This window comes from Hermetia illucens, chromosome 2, assembly GCF_905115235.1.
Source record: "Hermetia illucens chromosome 2, iHerIll2.2.curated.20191125, whole genome shotgun sequence".
Classification (NCBI taxonomy): Eukaryota; Metazoa; Arthropoda; class Insecta; order Diptera; family Stratiomyidae; genus Hermetia; species Hermetia illucens.
Window position 1 is genome coordinate 2,594,414 of NC_051850.1, and position 17,368 is coordinate 2,611,781.

The following is a 17,368-nucleotide window of genomic DNA, read 5'->3' on the forward strand; positions in this document are numbered from 1 at the left end:
TTGATATTCTTCTTCTTTTTCTTCAACCTTTGTCTCGTTCACAAGCGGGGTCGGCTCATTGTGATCGGTTTCGCCATTTGGCTCTATCAAATGCATGATCTGGATCCAATCTCGAGGCTTTTAAATTCCCATCCAGCGTATCAACCCACCGTTGTTTCGGCCTGCCTTTTGGTCGTTTGTCATCGACTTGGATGTTCGGACCAATCTTGGCAAGTGAATTTTCGTTAGCGCGGATTGCGTGACTATACCATCGAAAACGCCTCTCGATCCAAAAAAAAGCGAAAACTCCATAACGTGTCACGCCACTAGTCCAATACATCAACTTCGTCTCCATTACCGCAAGACGCCGTTCATTGTCTTTTATAGTCGGCCAACACTCAGAACCATAGAGAGCGACAGGACGGATGACATTGCGGTAAATTTTAGATTTGAGACTTTCGTTGACACGTCGATCACAAAGAACACCAGTTGTGTAACGCCACTTCATCCAGGTTGCGTTAATGGGTGAAGCAATTTCATAACGCAGTTCTCCATTGGCTGATGGCGTTGACCCAAGGTATTTAAATCGCTCAGTTCTGGCCAGATCACTGCCGTTGACAGTGATTGTGCCTGTTTCATGGGAATCGGTCGTCAAAAATTCAGTTTTGTTTTGATTCAACCTGAGACCGTATTGTATGAGGCGATCATTCCATTTTTGGACAAGTTGCTCGAGACCATTTTTGTTATCAGATGCTAGGATAATATCGTATAGGGCGCTGGACGTTGGATGTCCCGTGTGACGGTGTTCATAACAAGAACAAAGGAGTGGTGAGTGGGCGCTTCCTTAATGAACACCAGTTTAGTTTGTTATTCCCGGCCGCTCCGATCCCTTCTTTCAAAAGTAGCTGTAGTAGCTCAGCAAAATTTTCAATTTTCTTCGATTTCTCAATGGATTTCCACGATATCTTGCGCTTCTGCCGGCGTAGCATCAAACATTTTGCATTTCCTGAATTGGGGGCGCCTCCCCTTTCGATCGAGGTATCCCCCAGAAGAATATGGCGATTTTCGATTTTTCATTTTCAATTTTCTTCAATTTAGCGTAATCTTGATGTTAATCAATTTTCCACGATATCTTGCGTTTCTGCCGGCGTAGCATCAAACATTTTACATTTCCTAAATCGGGGCCGCCTCCCCGTGGTGGTCAAAGGGTAGTATAAAGTCCCAGGGCGAAACGTGGATTGGTACCCACAATGGAGTACAAAAGCTGGGAAATGCCTGCTGAACCAACACCAGCAGCTCTACTGCCAAACCCTGTCTCCACCTCCACGTGGTTATCGCTGGGAGTTCTTTCTCAATGAGAAACTGCAGACGGAGAAGGATAAAGGCGAGTCTCCCGCGCCTGAAAACAGGACAAATTGTACCAACTGGTCCCCTCGGTTGGGGGTTGGGTAACCCTGATAACCATACGCGGAAAACCAATGTTACGAAGCCATAGCAGGAGCCTCGGACAGGATGGAGTTTACAATGATGAACCCGGTAACGACAAGGGAATAACGATTTGCGCATTTTCTCATGGAACGTGCGCTCCCTGTACAGAGAAGGAGCATCCAAGCAGCAACAGTAACAGTCAAGTACACCACCTACACGGCCTCGTTATCAGGTTCATCACTGAATTTACGACGGTGTCAGCTGCGACGCTCCCACCCCCCGGACCGGCTTCCAACGGGGCTCTGCTTGTTCCAAGAGCTTCGGCGGACTTCCCGATGTTCACCCTCGCGACATTCTACAGGCAGGGGGAGCGTCGCGTTTGTGGTCCCCGGCAAGTAGCGTCGACCACTTCGAACGCGATGTACTGATGATGTCAGGAATGCTTTCTTCACAGCCGAAACGTTGGCGTAGATCCCGTGTTTAAAATTGCGAGCCCGATTCTCGCCGCCATTTCCAGAATCCGTTTCGCTCTGAAGTCTGACTGAGGCATGCATTCAAGGACCTTGGCATTAAAATGGGATTCTTCCCTCCGTGCTCGAAACGGCGTCCTCCAGAGAATCAAGCCGGCGGCGTAAGTACGGCATCGTCTCGTTCGGCGTCAGGTAAACGCTAAAAAACTTTATCTCTAAACACCGGATTCAGACAAACCCGTTCCCTCGGCTTTCGGCGAGAACACGAAGGCGAACGTCGTCCCGAAACCAGGTGGCAGTGGTGCCCAATAAGTTGAGATGCCATGAGGCCGGGCCCTTGTTTCGGTATTACTCGCTAATTACTACTAGATCAGTATTTATTTCCGCAGCCATGCCATTTGCATCCTAACTCTTTCCGATTCCACCCTGAAGATTGGACACCGTCCTAAGCCCGCAGGGTGTGCGACGCTCTCATCAGACGCGCTACGATCCCTGCAGAGAACGCAACTCTCGCTTTCATTGCAGGTCCTCGCTTGATGACTTACTTGGGCAGATCTCCGGCATGCTGTCCTCCTGTCCGGTCCCTTGCAAGCTGCTGACGTGTGCCCATAGTCCAGACACCTGTAGCACTTGGTGGGGACTATCCGTATTCGTACCCTGCATACTACCCATCCAATTTTTATTCTCCCGTTGCTAAGGAGTTTCCTCGCATATTGCTCGGGGACTTTCACTACGACGAATTCTGGATATTACGCTTTATCGCCTCCTCCACTTCGACCTTTTCTGTGAGGCAGTCAAGATTCCGGATTTCTAGAGAGCACATGGGCTCTAGGCTGGAAACAAGAGCCTTCTCCCCCAATAATCCCTTGACCGCTTCGCAGAACTTACTCTTGCTATTCGTCTTCGGGACCAGTTTAACGAGGACTCTGCCACTCTTCTTTTTCTGTATGGAAGACACCTCTGCTCCGTTGTCTTCGGGTTTCATCCTGTAGCGGAATTCACTAAGGACTTCCGTCGGCTTAATGAGCCGAGTCGACGGTTTAGTCCTTCTTCGTTTCCCCGTCAATTCTGCTCCTTGGCTTTTGGTTTGCAGTCTCCTTGTCTTTAGACAGACGTGCCTCTGCCTGCGGCTGACGATACTGACATTATGGGAATTTACACCCGAGATGTACAGTTTACTTTCATCCAGATCCAGCAGGCGGCGCGAGATCTCGGGCTGCACATTAATGAAGGCAAGACGAAGTACAGACACTGCTCGAGATAGAGAGACAGATTTTAGGGGTATCGAATTGGTGGACATCGGCACAAAACCGGGGTGTCTGGAGATCATTATTAACGCAGGCCTAGACCGGATACCGGTTGTTACGCCGTTGTTGATGATGATGATGAAGTGTCAAATCAGAGCTCTCTATCCAACCCTTAACAGCACTGATCGCTTCCCATGAATATAACTCAGCATTTTCGAGGTGCTTTGTGATCACAACCAGCGCTATATCGTCGGCGCAGCTTACTACCGTGGCTTCCTCCGGAAGGGGAAGATTAAGTACATCGTTGTACATGATGTTCCACAGTAGTGGGCCCAGTATGTAGCCCTATGGGACACCCGCAGAGAAAACGTACTCTTGGGGTCCGTCATCAGTGCCATACCAAAGCCTCCATTCTTGTAAATAGCTGTTAACAGCTATTGAGCTGCAAGATAAGCGGGAATACCAATCTTCGCCAGAGATTCCCGTATTCTCGTACTACCCTTTCTCTGGATTGCATCTTCGGCCAAGACAGTAATCATTTGGCTTTACGGAACTCATACAGCCGATCTGAAAGGCCATCTTGGCTCTCAACAACCGGGAGTAATCTATTATAGAGTACCCGCAGTGTCCAAAAGACATATGGGTCTGTATGAGGATGGTTCACCTGGAAGTTTACCAGGCTTAGGCCGCTTCCGTGCCGCTCGAAATATCTCCTCGGACATGCACGCTTCGAACAACCCAGCGAACATGTTCGGTACTCCGTTCAGATCCGGCTCTTTATTGTCTCTTATTCTACTGCAGATATCCAGTAGCTCGTTTCCGGTAACTGGCGGAATTGCCGTCATATTCAGAGGTGGTTGGAATGTGTCGGTGCCCTCCTCTTGCTGAGGCAATAACCCCTGGATGATTTTCAGCAAGAGGGTAGGACACGTGATCTGCGGAGATGAACCTCCTCTGAATCGCCCCGTCACGATTCTGTAGGCACTCCCCCACGGGTTTACGTCCACTTCTGAGTAGAGCTCCTTAAAGCATTTCCTCTTGCTTCGCTGGATGGCGGGCTTGAGGGTTTTGCGGGCTGCCTTATAGGCGCGTTTTTTTGCCCCTGATGAACTCTACCTACCGCCCTCTGAGCCGCTCTCTCTTCTGGCTCGGTGGCAGGCTGATCGAAGGCCAGCCAGTTCACCATTCCACCAGTAGTTTGGTCTTCTACGGGGGAATGAGCACTCCTACGAATTGACGTGTCACATGCTTTGCTGATGCATTGGGCCACATGGACGGCTCTTTCCGTAGAGGCGCCTGCTTTATCAGGTTGATCTAACCATACCTCTATGAAGGTCTGCTCATCCAAAGTTTTTGCAGACCAGCCTGAAATCTTTCTCGATTTCGGGCATGATTGGTCTTTGCCCTGTGGCTGGACAGATGTCTCAAAGAAGATTGCCTGATGATCGCTGTGGATGTAGCGTTCGCTGACGCACCAGGACATTCCACGTGTAAGCGCAGGGGTGACAAAGATTAGGGCTACAACCAAACTTGACCCCTTTCTGAAAAGTGTTCACATCACATTCGTTAGCCAAAACTATGTCCATCTGCGCAAAAGCTTCTAATAAACTGCACCTCCTAGCGTTTGATTCTCTGCTACCCCACTTAAGGGCCCAAGCTTTGAAATCACCAGCAATCACCTTTGGAACAAGATTATCAAGCGTTTCCTCGAATTTACACTACAAATTTCTTCGTTCGATGTCACTTCATCGATATCCTTACATTGTATGTAGATTTCATGTTCTTGGGTACGTACTGCGGCATCCTCCCTAAGTGAGTTTTTAACTTGAGTGCGAAAGTCATCAGTTTTGCCTACACGCGCCATTACGGTATTAGGTCGCGGGGCAGGATCAGTTATGAACTGCGGCTCCTGTCGTTATTTGTAACTTTCCTTCGAAACTTCTCCCTCCTCAGCAGATTATGTATCACCTTCATTAATTTCAGATGTTTCAGAGGCTAGCATGTGATCCACGATATTCTCGGGTGTCAACCATGCCCCGGCGTCAATTTCCGCCTCCGCTGTGCGGCGAACCGTGAGCAGTTAAAAACAACATGCACCGCATTCTCCGGAATCATTATGCGCGACGACGAAGCGATAAAGGTATGTACGGTACAATCCTCGTCCGCTTCGGAATTGAGTTAGGTCGTAACTAACCTCACCGTGTCTTCGTTTGATTCATTTAGATAGATTCTCTTCGTGTCAATTGCCGACGATAGGTATAGGACTCGCCGATTGCATATGATAGGGTCGACCCTCGTTCGCCAAGATGTGGATGGGGATCATGCCTGCTATCACACAAGCTGCTTCGCCTGAGGTTGTACGGTAAGCGCATGACGTTCGCAATGCACTCAATCGGTATGGGGCTGCCATTTTTCTTCTATTTGCTTCCAACTTCAAAGACTGTGCCCAGACTGAAGTTGCATAAAGCAAAATGGGGCTGACAACTCTCGAAATCAAGAGCCGACGACTTTGGCTAGGACCACCTATATTTGGTAACATTCTTTCCAAAAATGTAGCCACTCCGGAAGCTTTGGTTACTAAATTTTCGAAATCCGACTTGAATTTCAGTCTTTGGTCAACCATGACTTTGTTTAAGCGTTGGCTTTCTTTATCGACGTCTGCTTCTTTCGCTTAGTAATCAAGACTACCTCGGTTTTATGCTCCGCGACTGTCAGACACGCTTCCTCTAGCCAAGACCTGATTTCAAAAATTACGATAGTCACTCCGATATCGTGTGCAAAGCCAATGATTGTCATTCCTTTTGTCCGTCACACGCATTTTTCTCGGAGACGGTTATAGCGATTGACACCACGCTCACGCATACATCCTTTTACGTCGAATTTAAAGGGGGTTCCCCATACATGCAAAAGTAGGGTGTAATTTTTTTTTCATCAAATATAGTCATGTGGGGTATCAAATGAAAGGTCTCGGTTAGTACTTTCGGAAGCCGGTCTTAGTTTTGATATTTGTTGGAAAGGTGGGCAGTTCGGGGGTTGGAAAGTGATCGTTTCTTTAACGGATCCATTTTCAACAACTTTCCCGCCTTATTTTTACATCTTTTTGCGAAGAGGGACTATAATTGTTTCATCTGGTTTTATTCAATTATGTGTTTTCCTTACACATTCAATTGCTCTTAAAATACTTCGAAATTCAATGTATTCTCTTCGCCAGTCCAGTATCTACGCATGAATCACACAAATGGGGGTCAAGTGCGTGCAATCGCTCTCCAGCGGATAATTTCAAAAATCGAATTAAACGAAAAAAAAATAGAAATTAAATGGAAATGGAATAAAAAAAATCATTTTTCTTTGATACGATTTGTGCTCATTTTATATTTTTGACCTTTCTATTTTCTTTTGTGTATAGATTGAAATTTATTACAAACAATTTACTAAATAACATTTTGATTTTTTTCCTCTTTTCCTTTTCGTAGTCAATGTACGCAAGTATCTGGTATGATAGCTTTCAGTTTTAGATTTATTTATTTTTTCTATTCTATGAATTTGACCGTTTGTTTCCTTCAATAGCGTGTGTATCAAATCTTCTGATATTTGTATAAGTTTATATAATTTACCTATTTTACAGTTTCTAAGCTCTAGAATTTTAGATAACAAATAGTATTTATATGTAAAGATACAGTTTCACTGATATAGTAATAATTTTATCTTATTTAAGTACATATTCAGGAGGTGCTTGGAAGCTTTGTCAACCGCACTCCTCCTTCTTTTGATTATTATGTTTTCCTTATCCTTTGTTTGCATTTGATTCTCTTCTTGCAATAATTTTTCATTTAGTTTTATGTTTTCTCTCCTTAATTGCTTGTCGGTTCTTTTAGAATAGCGTTAACGTCTCTTTACTATGCAAATTGTTACAGAGTTTCTTTCCTTATCTAAACGTAGTAAAATATAAATTACAGATATAATTACATTTCGAATACATTACAAAGTTCTGATATTGAACGGGGGTTGGTAGCGTGTTCTAGACAATATGTTCCTTTATTTGATTTTCCTTGTGAATGTTTGGGTTTGGCGTTCGAGGGGTCGCCCGCCTTTTAGTATCTTCAATAGTTGAATATGTTTTATGCGTACTTTATTGGATTGAGTCATTAATTTATATCATAAATAGGCGCTAGAAGTTTATTTCTTGCATGTGTTACAGTTCCTACAAATGCATGGGGTCGGAATTTTCTCTGTTAGGTGAGGACAATAAGAGATGAAAGTCGTAGATTTCTGCATTGTTTAAGTTTTACCTATCAACTCCTGACAGTACTAATCTGAGGAGTTGTACAGAACATTTTTAAGGCATTTATCATTTTCATCAACAAAATTTTCAGTTTGGCATCGCTCGACCAGAAGGAGTGCTCAAAACTTATCCGTTCTCGAGCCTGCCCCTTCTTGTCGAGGACCAAAAACTGCTACTTGATCGGTTTTATAAATAATTTTTTTTTCTTTTCCATAAATCTATAAGAATTTTGAAAAATACACAGCCGCATTTTCAATTTGTTTTACAGAAAATAAACGTGTCTAAATTACGAATACAAAATTAGAGGAATTAGAAGACGTCTTAATTCTTTTTCCACATATATTCTCGCTATTAATATAATAATACACGAAAGTAATGGAGAACACATGGATATATTCAGGATCACGAAGGCATACACGATACCTAAAGCTGATTTTATGTACGACAAATAGTTCATTCACATCTCCAAAAACTCGGGACTTTTAAAAACATTTTCGCAACAAATAGCACAAATGGAAAATTATATAAATCGTTGAAAAACAAATCAGAATAACATAAACAATAATCGAAATGGTTAACACCTACATAAGCAGACAACACTTTTTCGATCGTGTGCTATCACTAACTACATCCCCGGTTACGCCGCTGAATTTCGTCACAGTTTGGGGTGAGGACAGGCTTGATGCAGTCATCCCTGGTCCTGCTATTGAATTGGTTGCAACCGATGTAGGGACTACGGCTAGGTCGATGGCTCCTGTTACATTGCCACCCGCTAGTGATGTTCCCGTCGTTGTAGCTGTGGAATTTTTTATCGTTGCTATTGGACTAAGACTATGATGTGATGTTGTTGCAGCCGTTGTGGCTATCACAGACCCGTTCTCCGATAGTGTACTAGATCGCGATTGGGATCGTTGCTTCTTCAAATTGGCTAATGTTGCACCGGTCATAGAACTATCTAAGTTGTGAGTGTCTGAAATGAAGAAGGTTGGATAAGAGTTAGAATATTTGATGATCACAATCAACAGAAATATCAAATCAAATTTGGGTGAGGTGGTGGTATTAAGAAAATTGATTACCATAAATAATACGTGAGCCCTTTCATTAGAAGAAGGCATCCCCCTCAATTCATTGCAAATGCAGAGCTCAGGAAATAAATTCGGTGTTTGAAAAACAAGGGTTCCTACTGACTCGAGAAGGGCGATCATACTCTTGTCTGCAAGAGACTCACCTGAAGGGGCTTCTGCCAAAAAGCCTCTCTGGAGGCTATTTTTTTATACAGATGAAATTGTAAATTTAAACAAGTCGGGAAACCGGAAGCTGGGCGCACAGGTATGAAAGGTTTTGTTTGCTTTTTCTGTGAGTATATTTGAGTGTAGAACTATCCCATTTGTACGTAGCCCGTTAAGAATATGCATTTAGCATGTCAGATTTAGTACCTTGGGTTGTAAATTTACATGGTAAAGTCAACTTTGAGATCAGATCAGAGATTTTTTTGGGTACGTTCTGCGAATGGGTCCGTTAAAGAAATCATCACTATCCACCCCCCCTCCCCCCACTCCTCACCTTTCTAACAAATCTCAAAACTGGTTTCGAAAAGTACTAATCGACCTTTCATGTGATACCCCACATGACTATATTTGGTGAAAAAAAATTTGACAGCCCTTTTTTACGTGTATGGGGATCCCCATAAATCTCAACGTAGAAGGATATCACTCAGTGCATGCCTGGAGGTCCACAGGTCCCACCTTCTCACCAAATTTCGTGTCAATCGGTATAGCCGTTTCTGAGAAAAGTGCCTGTGACAGACAGACAGCCAGACAGAGAATGACGATGAGCTGGGTAACTAACAAATTCGATGAAGAAATGTTCAAGGAGGTGCTTCTAGATGTCACATTAGTATCGGGAAGCGCACAAGAAAAAGCTTTACAGGCCGCGGAAAAATTGCAGCGGGCATGCGATGCCTTTATGCCACGGCGTAGCGCTTTCCGAAGACGAAATCCCAATTTCTGGTGGAATTCAGAAATTGAGGAATGTCGGAAAAACTGCCTCAGAGCTAGGAGATGCTCCCAGCGCAGAAGAAATCAACTTGAATTCGTTAAGCTGCACATGCAATACAAGAACGCGAGGAAAAAATTGCAAGTAGCTATCACGAAGAGCAAATCCGAACATTTCAAGCGGATGTGTACCGAAGCTGATTCTGATCCATGGGGTGGCGCCTACAGATCTGTAATGTCATCACTGAAAGGCAAGCGCTCCCCACAGATTACCTGCCCAAAATTACTAGAAAACTCTGGACTTTCTGAACTGGACATTCTCTTCCCAGAGGATGTGATCTACACAAATCTGCCTAAAGTGCATGTAAGCCCCGACGAAATTCCTGAAGTGGTAGAAAAGGAAATTTTTGATGCAGCAAGGAAATTCGCTGAAAATAAGACCCCAGGGCCAGATGGAATCCCGAATATCGCCCTGAAAGTGGCAGCCAGGTCAGCACCAGGTATGTTTGCCAAAGTTTTTACGGCATGCCTTAGAGAAGGAGAATTCCCCGAGCAATGGAAGCTGCAAAAGTTGATACTTATTCCGAAGCCAGGTAAACCATTGGGAGACCCCTCCTCATATCGACCAATATGTTTAGCCAATACCATTGGTAAACTATTTGAACGAGTATTATACAACAGGCTGCTCGCTGTTGCGGAAAAGGAAGGAGGCCTATCCGACAAGCAATTCGGGTTTCGTAAGGGGAGATCAACCATCGATGCAATCAGCATGGTGACTGGCCTGGCTCGCGCTGCAATACAAGATGACAGCTACTGCGGAGTGGTGACACTCGATGTAAAAAATGCTTTCAACACTGCAAAGTGGACGAAAATCGTAGAGGCTCTAACCAAAAGGTTCCAAAGTACATTATACGCATCGTTGTTGCATTTCTTCTTGGAAGAAGATTATATTGCGACCCGGACGATGGAGAGAAATTATTCCCAATGACGTGCGGCGTACCACAGGGGTCTGTCTTAGGTCCCTTGCTGTGTTAATTATGTACAACGGAGTGCTGACGCTACGCCTTCCTAACGGCGTGACAACTATTGGCTTTGCGGACGATATCGGGGTAACAATAGTGGCAAAACGCTTAGACGAGATCGAAATCTATGCAAATGAAGCGATATGGGAGATCAGAGAGATTCCTGATTGAAAAGGTCCGGTCTATCACTTGCTGAACATAAAACGGAACTAGTGCTAATCAGCAAAAGCAGGAAAGACACGACCGTGAAAATTAAAGTTGGTGAAAAAACAATTTACTCCCAAGAGTCGCTTAAATATTTGGGAGTAATGATTGACAAAAGACTCAATTTTAAAAAACACATTGAGTGCGCTGCAACTAAAGCATCTTCCATCGCTGTAACAATCTCGAGGATACTACCAAACATTGGTTGTCTTATTTCAAGGGTAGTTAGTTCCGTGCTACTCTACGCAGCTCCAGTTTGGGCAACCGTTCTGGAAAACAAATCAAACTGCGGAAAACTAGGAATGGCTTATCGACTAAGTGCACTCCGGGTATGCAGTGCTTATCGAACGACATCAGGAGAAGCAGCATATGTACTGGCAGGGACAATCCCCATAGACATCTTGGCGGATGAAGGTCGGCGTCTCTACGACAATATGTATGCAATCGGTGAGTCTATTGTACTTCGACGGCAACTAGACACGGCGAGAATCCATCGCAAAATGGCAAAAGAGATGGAACGAGGCACAAACTGGCCGTTGGACCTACCGTATCATTCCATACATTCGAAGATGGATGGAAAGGAATCACGGGGAACTAAGCTACGAGCTAACACAATTTTTAAGTGGACATGGAGGTTATCGGGCTTATCTTTATCGATTTGGACACGACGAGTCACCATGGTGCCCAAGAGGTGGTAACGTGGCTGAGAATGCGGAGCATGTTGTGTTTGAGTGCCCAAGGTTTACAGCGCACCGAACTAGGCTGGATGCGATCGCAGACAGGCGCTTAACACCTGGAAATATAGTGCAGTTTATGTTGGAATCAACGGAGGCTTGGAATCAAGTGGTAATTGAGCTGAAAATGATTCATGAACAGCTAAGGCATGAAGAACTGCGAAGAAAGCAAGAAAGGGAGCGAACAATAATGCGCCGCAGTTAAGAACTGATCCAGCCCCATGATGCAATGCTTATAGCAGTCCCGTGGGGAGAGTGGAAGAAGAAGGAGATAGTTTTAGTGAGTAGAAGTCTCACATAACTGTTTGGCAGGAGCTAGCAGTAGGTTTTGAACCTTTCCACCTTCCAACGATGAAAAAAAAGACAGACAGACAGAGCCAAGTGGAGAAATTGCACTTCCATGAAGATCAAAGTTGGAAAGCAAACAATTCATTCCAAGCCTGCACTTAAGAACTTAGGCGTAATGATTGACCAGAGGTTTAGCCTTCAGATTGCATTTGGAGGGTACAGCAACCAAGGCATATAACATCGGAGCGCTGGTTCCGAGAATGCTAACAAATCTAAGTGGCCCAAGGCCGAGCAGTCGACTACTCATCTCGAGGGTGGTCAGTTCGATCCTACTGTATGCAGCCCCAGTATGAGCAGATGCGCTGAAAAATATAGTAAATAAGAGAAAGATTGGAGCTGCGTATCGCATAAGTGTACTCCGAACATGTTGCGCTTACAGAACCATATCTAATGAAGTAGCTTGCGTGATAGCAGGAATGGTCCCGATTGAGATTCTGGCGAAAGAAATACAACGACTTTACAACCGAACGTACCTCACCGGAGGATCTCCTGCCCGTCGGCGACAGTTCGCACGAGCTGAAACTGTCGAGGAATGGCAAAAGAAGTGGGACGAGTCAGAAAAAGGCCGTTGGACTCACAAAATCATATGGGATATCCGGAAATGGATCGAGCGACCTCACGGCGAAGTAGATTTCGACCTAACTCAATTCTTGAGCAGACACGTAGGCTATCGAGCATATCTGTATCGGTTTGGGCGTGATGCTTCGCCATATTGCTCAAAGTGTCCAAATAATTCAGAGGACGCAGAACACGTCTTTTTTCACTGCCCCAGATTCGAAGCCCAAAGGGCTGTTTTGCAAACAAAATCTTAAAAAGACCTTGCTGCCCCAGCTTGCAGCATTGTTGGGGTCCCTAAAACCACCAAAATCATTCCTATTCTCCTCTCCAAATCCCTGTGGACCCACTGTGGTCTAAAGCAATTTGTTTAGGTTACGCGTCCGGCGTCAAAGACCTTGTCGTTACAGCTTCTAGCGTTTCTTTTGAATGGTGACTATTGTGGTGTTCACTGCGAGTCAATCCGCGTCTGACCTCAGCACTTCTATAGCAAAATCATGCTCCTGCTTTCATTTGCGAATTTTGAGTGTAGTGGGGAGACTTGTCCCATCCTAAGCTATGCAAACACTTTCTATAACCACTATGTCCCTGAAAGAACCGTGTCAGGCGGTAATTGAATTGCCCACAACTTTCTCAATACACGAGGGTCTTTTCGGAAATTCGCTACCACCTTGGATGGATTTGCCCCTTTGTGATTAAGATAAGATTGTGTTCCTCGTTCACTAGAATATAGGGGAGATTGGCCTTTATGCCGAACTAACCTTTTCGTGGTTCAAAGCATTATCCAATACTCCCGTCCAGACAGGAACTACCTATAATAGGATGAATTTCATCATCTCTGAGATAAGCAGCCTGCGGCTATACCGTGATCCTTGCCAGAAATGAGCTAATTTTCCCTGCCTTCTCTCATAGATAGTCCAAGTTCCCCTTGCAATCCAGATAGGCGTAGATCATTTCGATTTTGGGATGACCTTGACCAAACCGCATATTGACAGTATTATTTTTGCTACGAGTAGTAATGAGTTCAGTTCTATAATTCGCAACCCTATATGAGGATGGACGATTCCGTAGCCTACACAACGACGAAATCTATGAGGGATACCATGACCGTCCGGTTGTGCATAAAATCCGGCTCAATAGGTTACGGTGGGCGGGTCACTTAATCCGTATTGATGAGGATGATCCCACCCGGAAAGTCTATAAGGACAATATCTATGGTAGAAAAAGAAGACGAGGCAGACCTTCCTAAGATGGAGCGATGGCGTAGATCAAGACGCCAGAGAGCTTTTAGGGATATCGAATTGGTGGACCTAGGGGCAAAACCGGGATGTCTGGAGTTCCTTATTAAGGCAGGCCTAGACCGGATACAGGTTGTTGCGCTGTTGGTGATGATGATGATGATGATTTGATGACGCTCTGGTAAGCGGACGCCAAGGACTCCATCATACATGTAATCCCACATCAGGAGAGAGATATTCTTGACATCTAGTGTTGTCTCTGCGCAGCACTTACCAATAGACGTCGTCTCTCGGGGCAGGTCCACGATCATTCCATAATCTCTCTCTCTCTCTCTCTTGTAAATTACCTTCTCCAATGTCTTTTTAACTGTGTCTAAGAGACAGATAAGGCGATATAAATTAGGCACGATAGGTGGTTTTTGGGCCTTCAGTGACAGAACCAACCTTTGCCTGTGCCACTGGCTAATAAGCACTCCTTTTTCTATACAAGATTCAAATGTTTACGAACTACGGAAGTAGCCTCAAAAGGCAGCGTCAGAACTTTATTCGGAATCTCGTCCAATCCCGGAGAATTCCTATCTGCAATGCTGGAATTCCTCTTCAGCATCATCGGGAAGTGAGAAGATGTCTTGCTAAACCGTTGGGTAAGGTCCACTCAACTATTTTTTTTGCACTCAAAATGGCTTGTAGAAATGTCGTTGTTTCTAGTATACCCCCCCCCCCCCCCCCCCCCACATGCCCATATCGCACGCCTACCAGGCGGATCCCTCAACTTTGTGTTAATTCCGTCCTAAACGGGCACCTGCCAATATGTTTATAGACTACATCCCCTTTCTGGGGTAGAGGTTTTGGCCCCGGGTTTACACGCGGTTCTGACTATTGCGGGCGGCTCTCATGCGCACTATGTGCTGATACTATTTCCATGGAGTACAAAGACTAAAATGAGGAGATGATAGGAAAGGAGGAATGTCTCTTGTCGCAGTGCCCAACGAATGAGACATCAAGAACTGAAACAATTGACGATAAATCGGGTCGCGAACGGCTAAATCCAAAAAAGTCTCGCAAAGTGATGCGTGTTGGTGACGGGACGGCAACCTCAGTACCGAGAAATGCTTCTCTCCTGGAAAAAGGCCTGAAGGCGTAGCGCGGTTGACTACCCTTGAGAAAACTGATGATAAAGCGCATATGATCAGCAACCTTCCTCCAGAATTAAAGAAAAAGCGAAAAAAGGAAGACGAATTTGAAGGAGAGTTCATCTAGTTAGTCTCCAGGGCTCGATAGAAGAAGGCGATGAAGCGCAAGAGGAAATAACATGCCGCGACATCATAGAACCGTCGAAGCGACTACGAATGATGGAACACCAAAGGAAAAGATTAGGAAACGTTGGAGAACTCAACCGCCGGCTCTGTATTGCTGAAATCCTTAATTATATTCGCGATAAGGCCAAGGCCGAAGACAGTGGTGCAGAAATCCTTTCCATAGGGAAAACAAAAGGTGGCGGAGGCTTCATTGAATTAAGTCCAAAGACAACAAACGAGAGTATACTCTGCAAAGCGGTCAAGGGGAAGAAGGCTCTGCTTTCTAGCCTAGAACCTACATGCTTTCTGGAAATCGGAGATCTTGACTGTCTTGCAGAAAAGATCAAAATCGAAGAGGCTGTCAAATGTGATGTGTGTAATGTAAGCAATGCCCGGATAGGTATCACCACATCTCGAAGCCAGAAGATCGCTGTGGTGGGAATTGCTGAGCAATACGCGAGAAACTTTCAAATAGCGGGCAAATCAGAATTGTAGTATGTAGGTTACGCCGTTTTGTGGTATGGAGGAACGGACCCTGATAAGGAGTGACTTCAATTCCAGGGCACTTGACTGGAGCATGCCCCTTCTAGACTCCATAGCGAAATGGATCTTCGGAATGGCAACGAGAAAAGGACTCGTTTTAAACACAGATTCCGGGCCTACGCTGCAGGTGGCCTAGCTGTGAGCGAAGCATCCCCGAAGAAACCTCTGCGTGGTTGGTGAAGGAATAGCGAATTCTGGAGAACTACTCGGCAAGCAACCGTCAATACATCGTGTTCGAGGTGGTTGACGCTATTCGTCCGTATGTAAAACGTTACTCCTCCGTATGTAAAAGGCCGGTGGAACGTCACGAAGGTGAACACGAGGAGATTTGTTGAAGATCTAAGAACAGATAACGCCTCCCTGGAGAGGACTTCGGGGGGGGGGGGGGGGGGATGGTACAACCGTTGGGGTTTGCATACCTAGGAGGGCACTTACCTGTGACAAACTGATGACACTGTCTCAGAGGCGACTGTGAGTGACAACTCTCTTGCCAAGACGGAGATGGATTGCGTGGCACATTAGCAACTTAGGTCCGTAGGTGAATTGAAAGTGTGGTGAGAATTATTATTCACTTTCCCGAATTTAAGCGTGCATGTCCGTTTTTAGTCTTACTTACGCAAGGTTGAGAAGGCACGATCCCTTGACTGTGTATTTTGCAATGAAGTTGTGGACTACGTCGAATACACACGTTTTTCGTGTGGATGGTGGAAACGAATTCGTCAATAACTTTATTGAAACACAGGAGAGCTTTCTCCAGGCATCATAGTTGCTGAGGAATGTTGACAGATAGATCCTGTTAGGAATCACGTTCAGGTTCTTTGTTGCGGAAAATATAGAGCTCAACCAATGGAGGGACCGACTAATAGGGGTTGCTTGCACTGATAATTCCCTTCTTCCTCGCCCCTTCCATTGGTGAAAAGAATTCCTCGATTTGAAAGCACTCTACGATTAGAGAGCGTGAGGGCTAGCCCAAAGTAATTGTGTCAAACGGCTTTAAGGTACTTCTTTGATGATGGGGAGGTATTTAGTTAGTAGTACCGAAAGCAGATTGCCGCTTTCGGTCACGCTGCTCCGGGGTAGAGGCGCTGAGGCAGCGTCTGATGAGATTGCCTCTGCCCTGCGATCGAAACCGTATAGCCAATATTTAAAATTTTTATATTGAAAGTGTTTGTAAGAAATATTTTCTCTGTTGTTTCATATTTTTAGGCAGCCTTGTGGATTACCACAGTTTGCTGGCCATATCAGTTCGATGCTTGTTGCGTCTCCTTCTTGATTTGCTGGTGTAAAAACTATTGCCACGTTGGCATTGCCTATTAGGTATTATATAGTGGTAGCACATTGTTATATATAATTATTATGGGTCTATAGTGGGCCTGACATATGTGAGTGCCACTTTAACCAGTAGAATCGCTTGGCATGTCAGTGAGGACTATACTCACAGCGACCACCAGGCAATCTGCACAGAGATCAAGGGCGGATCGAGCTCGAAAAAGAGTTTTCGCAGAATGCTGGGTGGTGTGGTTGGTTGGACAGTGAAAGCTTTCGAGGGGACACGTTTTCTGCGGTGCTCAAATCCGACATATCCCTGAATGGTACGGCTAGAGAGAAAGCCACCCAGATCACTCGATGGGTGACGGAAGCATGCGATGCTACTATGCCCAGAAGGCGATTGCTCCCCAGTAGGCAACCCAACTACTGGTAGAACAACGAAATCGCAAGTTTGCGAGCCGCAAGTTTTCGGGCAAGGAGGCTTTGCCAGAGGCTCAGGGGAAAACCCGGTGGCGACAGTCGAGAGGAGGCACACAAGCAATTGCGTGGCCGCCTAAAGGAAGCCATTAGGAGGAGCAAAAAGAACTGCTTCAAACAGCTGTGCGACCATGCCGACATAAACTCTTGGGGCGAGGCTTACAGAGTGGTGATGAAAAGGCTGCGGAAATCACCCAAGGTGACCTGTCCGCGCCTCCTGAAACAGATTGTTACCACTCTGTTCCCTCACCACGAAAATAGGGGAAGGCAAATTTTTGTC

The 17,368-nt window shown here is 45.3% G+C and overlaps 1 protein-coding gene across 2 annotated transcripts in view; it reads right to left on the reverse strand.

The window, feature by feature from the left end:
- Nucleotides 1-7,731: 7,731 nt before the first annotated feature.
- The window catches only part of LOC119647757 (protein phosphatase 1 regulatory subunit 16A-like), a 431,507-nt gene continuing 421,870 nt past the window's right edge, over nucleotides 7,732-17,368 (reverse strand). For both annotated transcript variants that reach the window (XM_038048875.1, XM_038048876.1), the window contains one exon: nucleotides 7,732-8,376. In XM_038048875.1, the coding sequence (XP_037904803.1) occupies nucleotides 7,988-8,376 (389 nt within the window). In that variant the 3' untranslated portion in view covers nucleotides 7,732-7,987. The remainder of the gene's footprint in view (nucleotides 8,377-17,368) is intronic.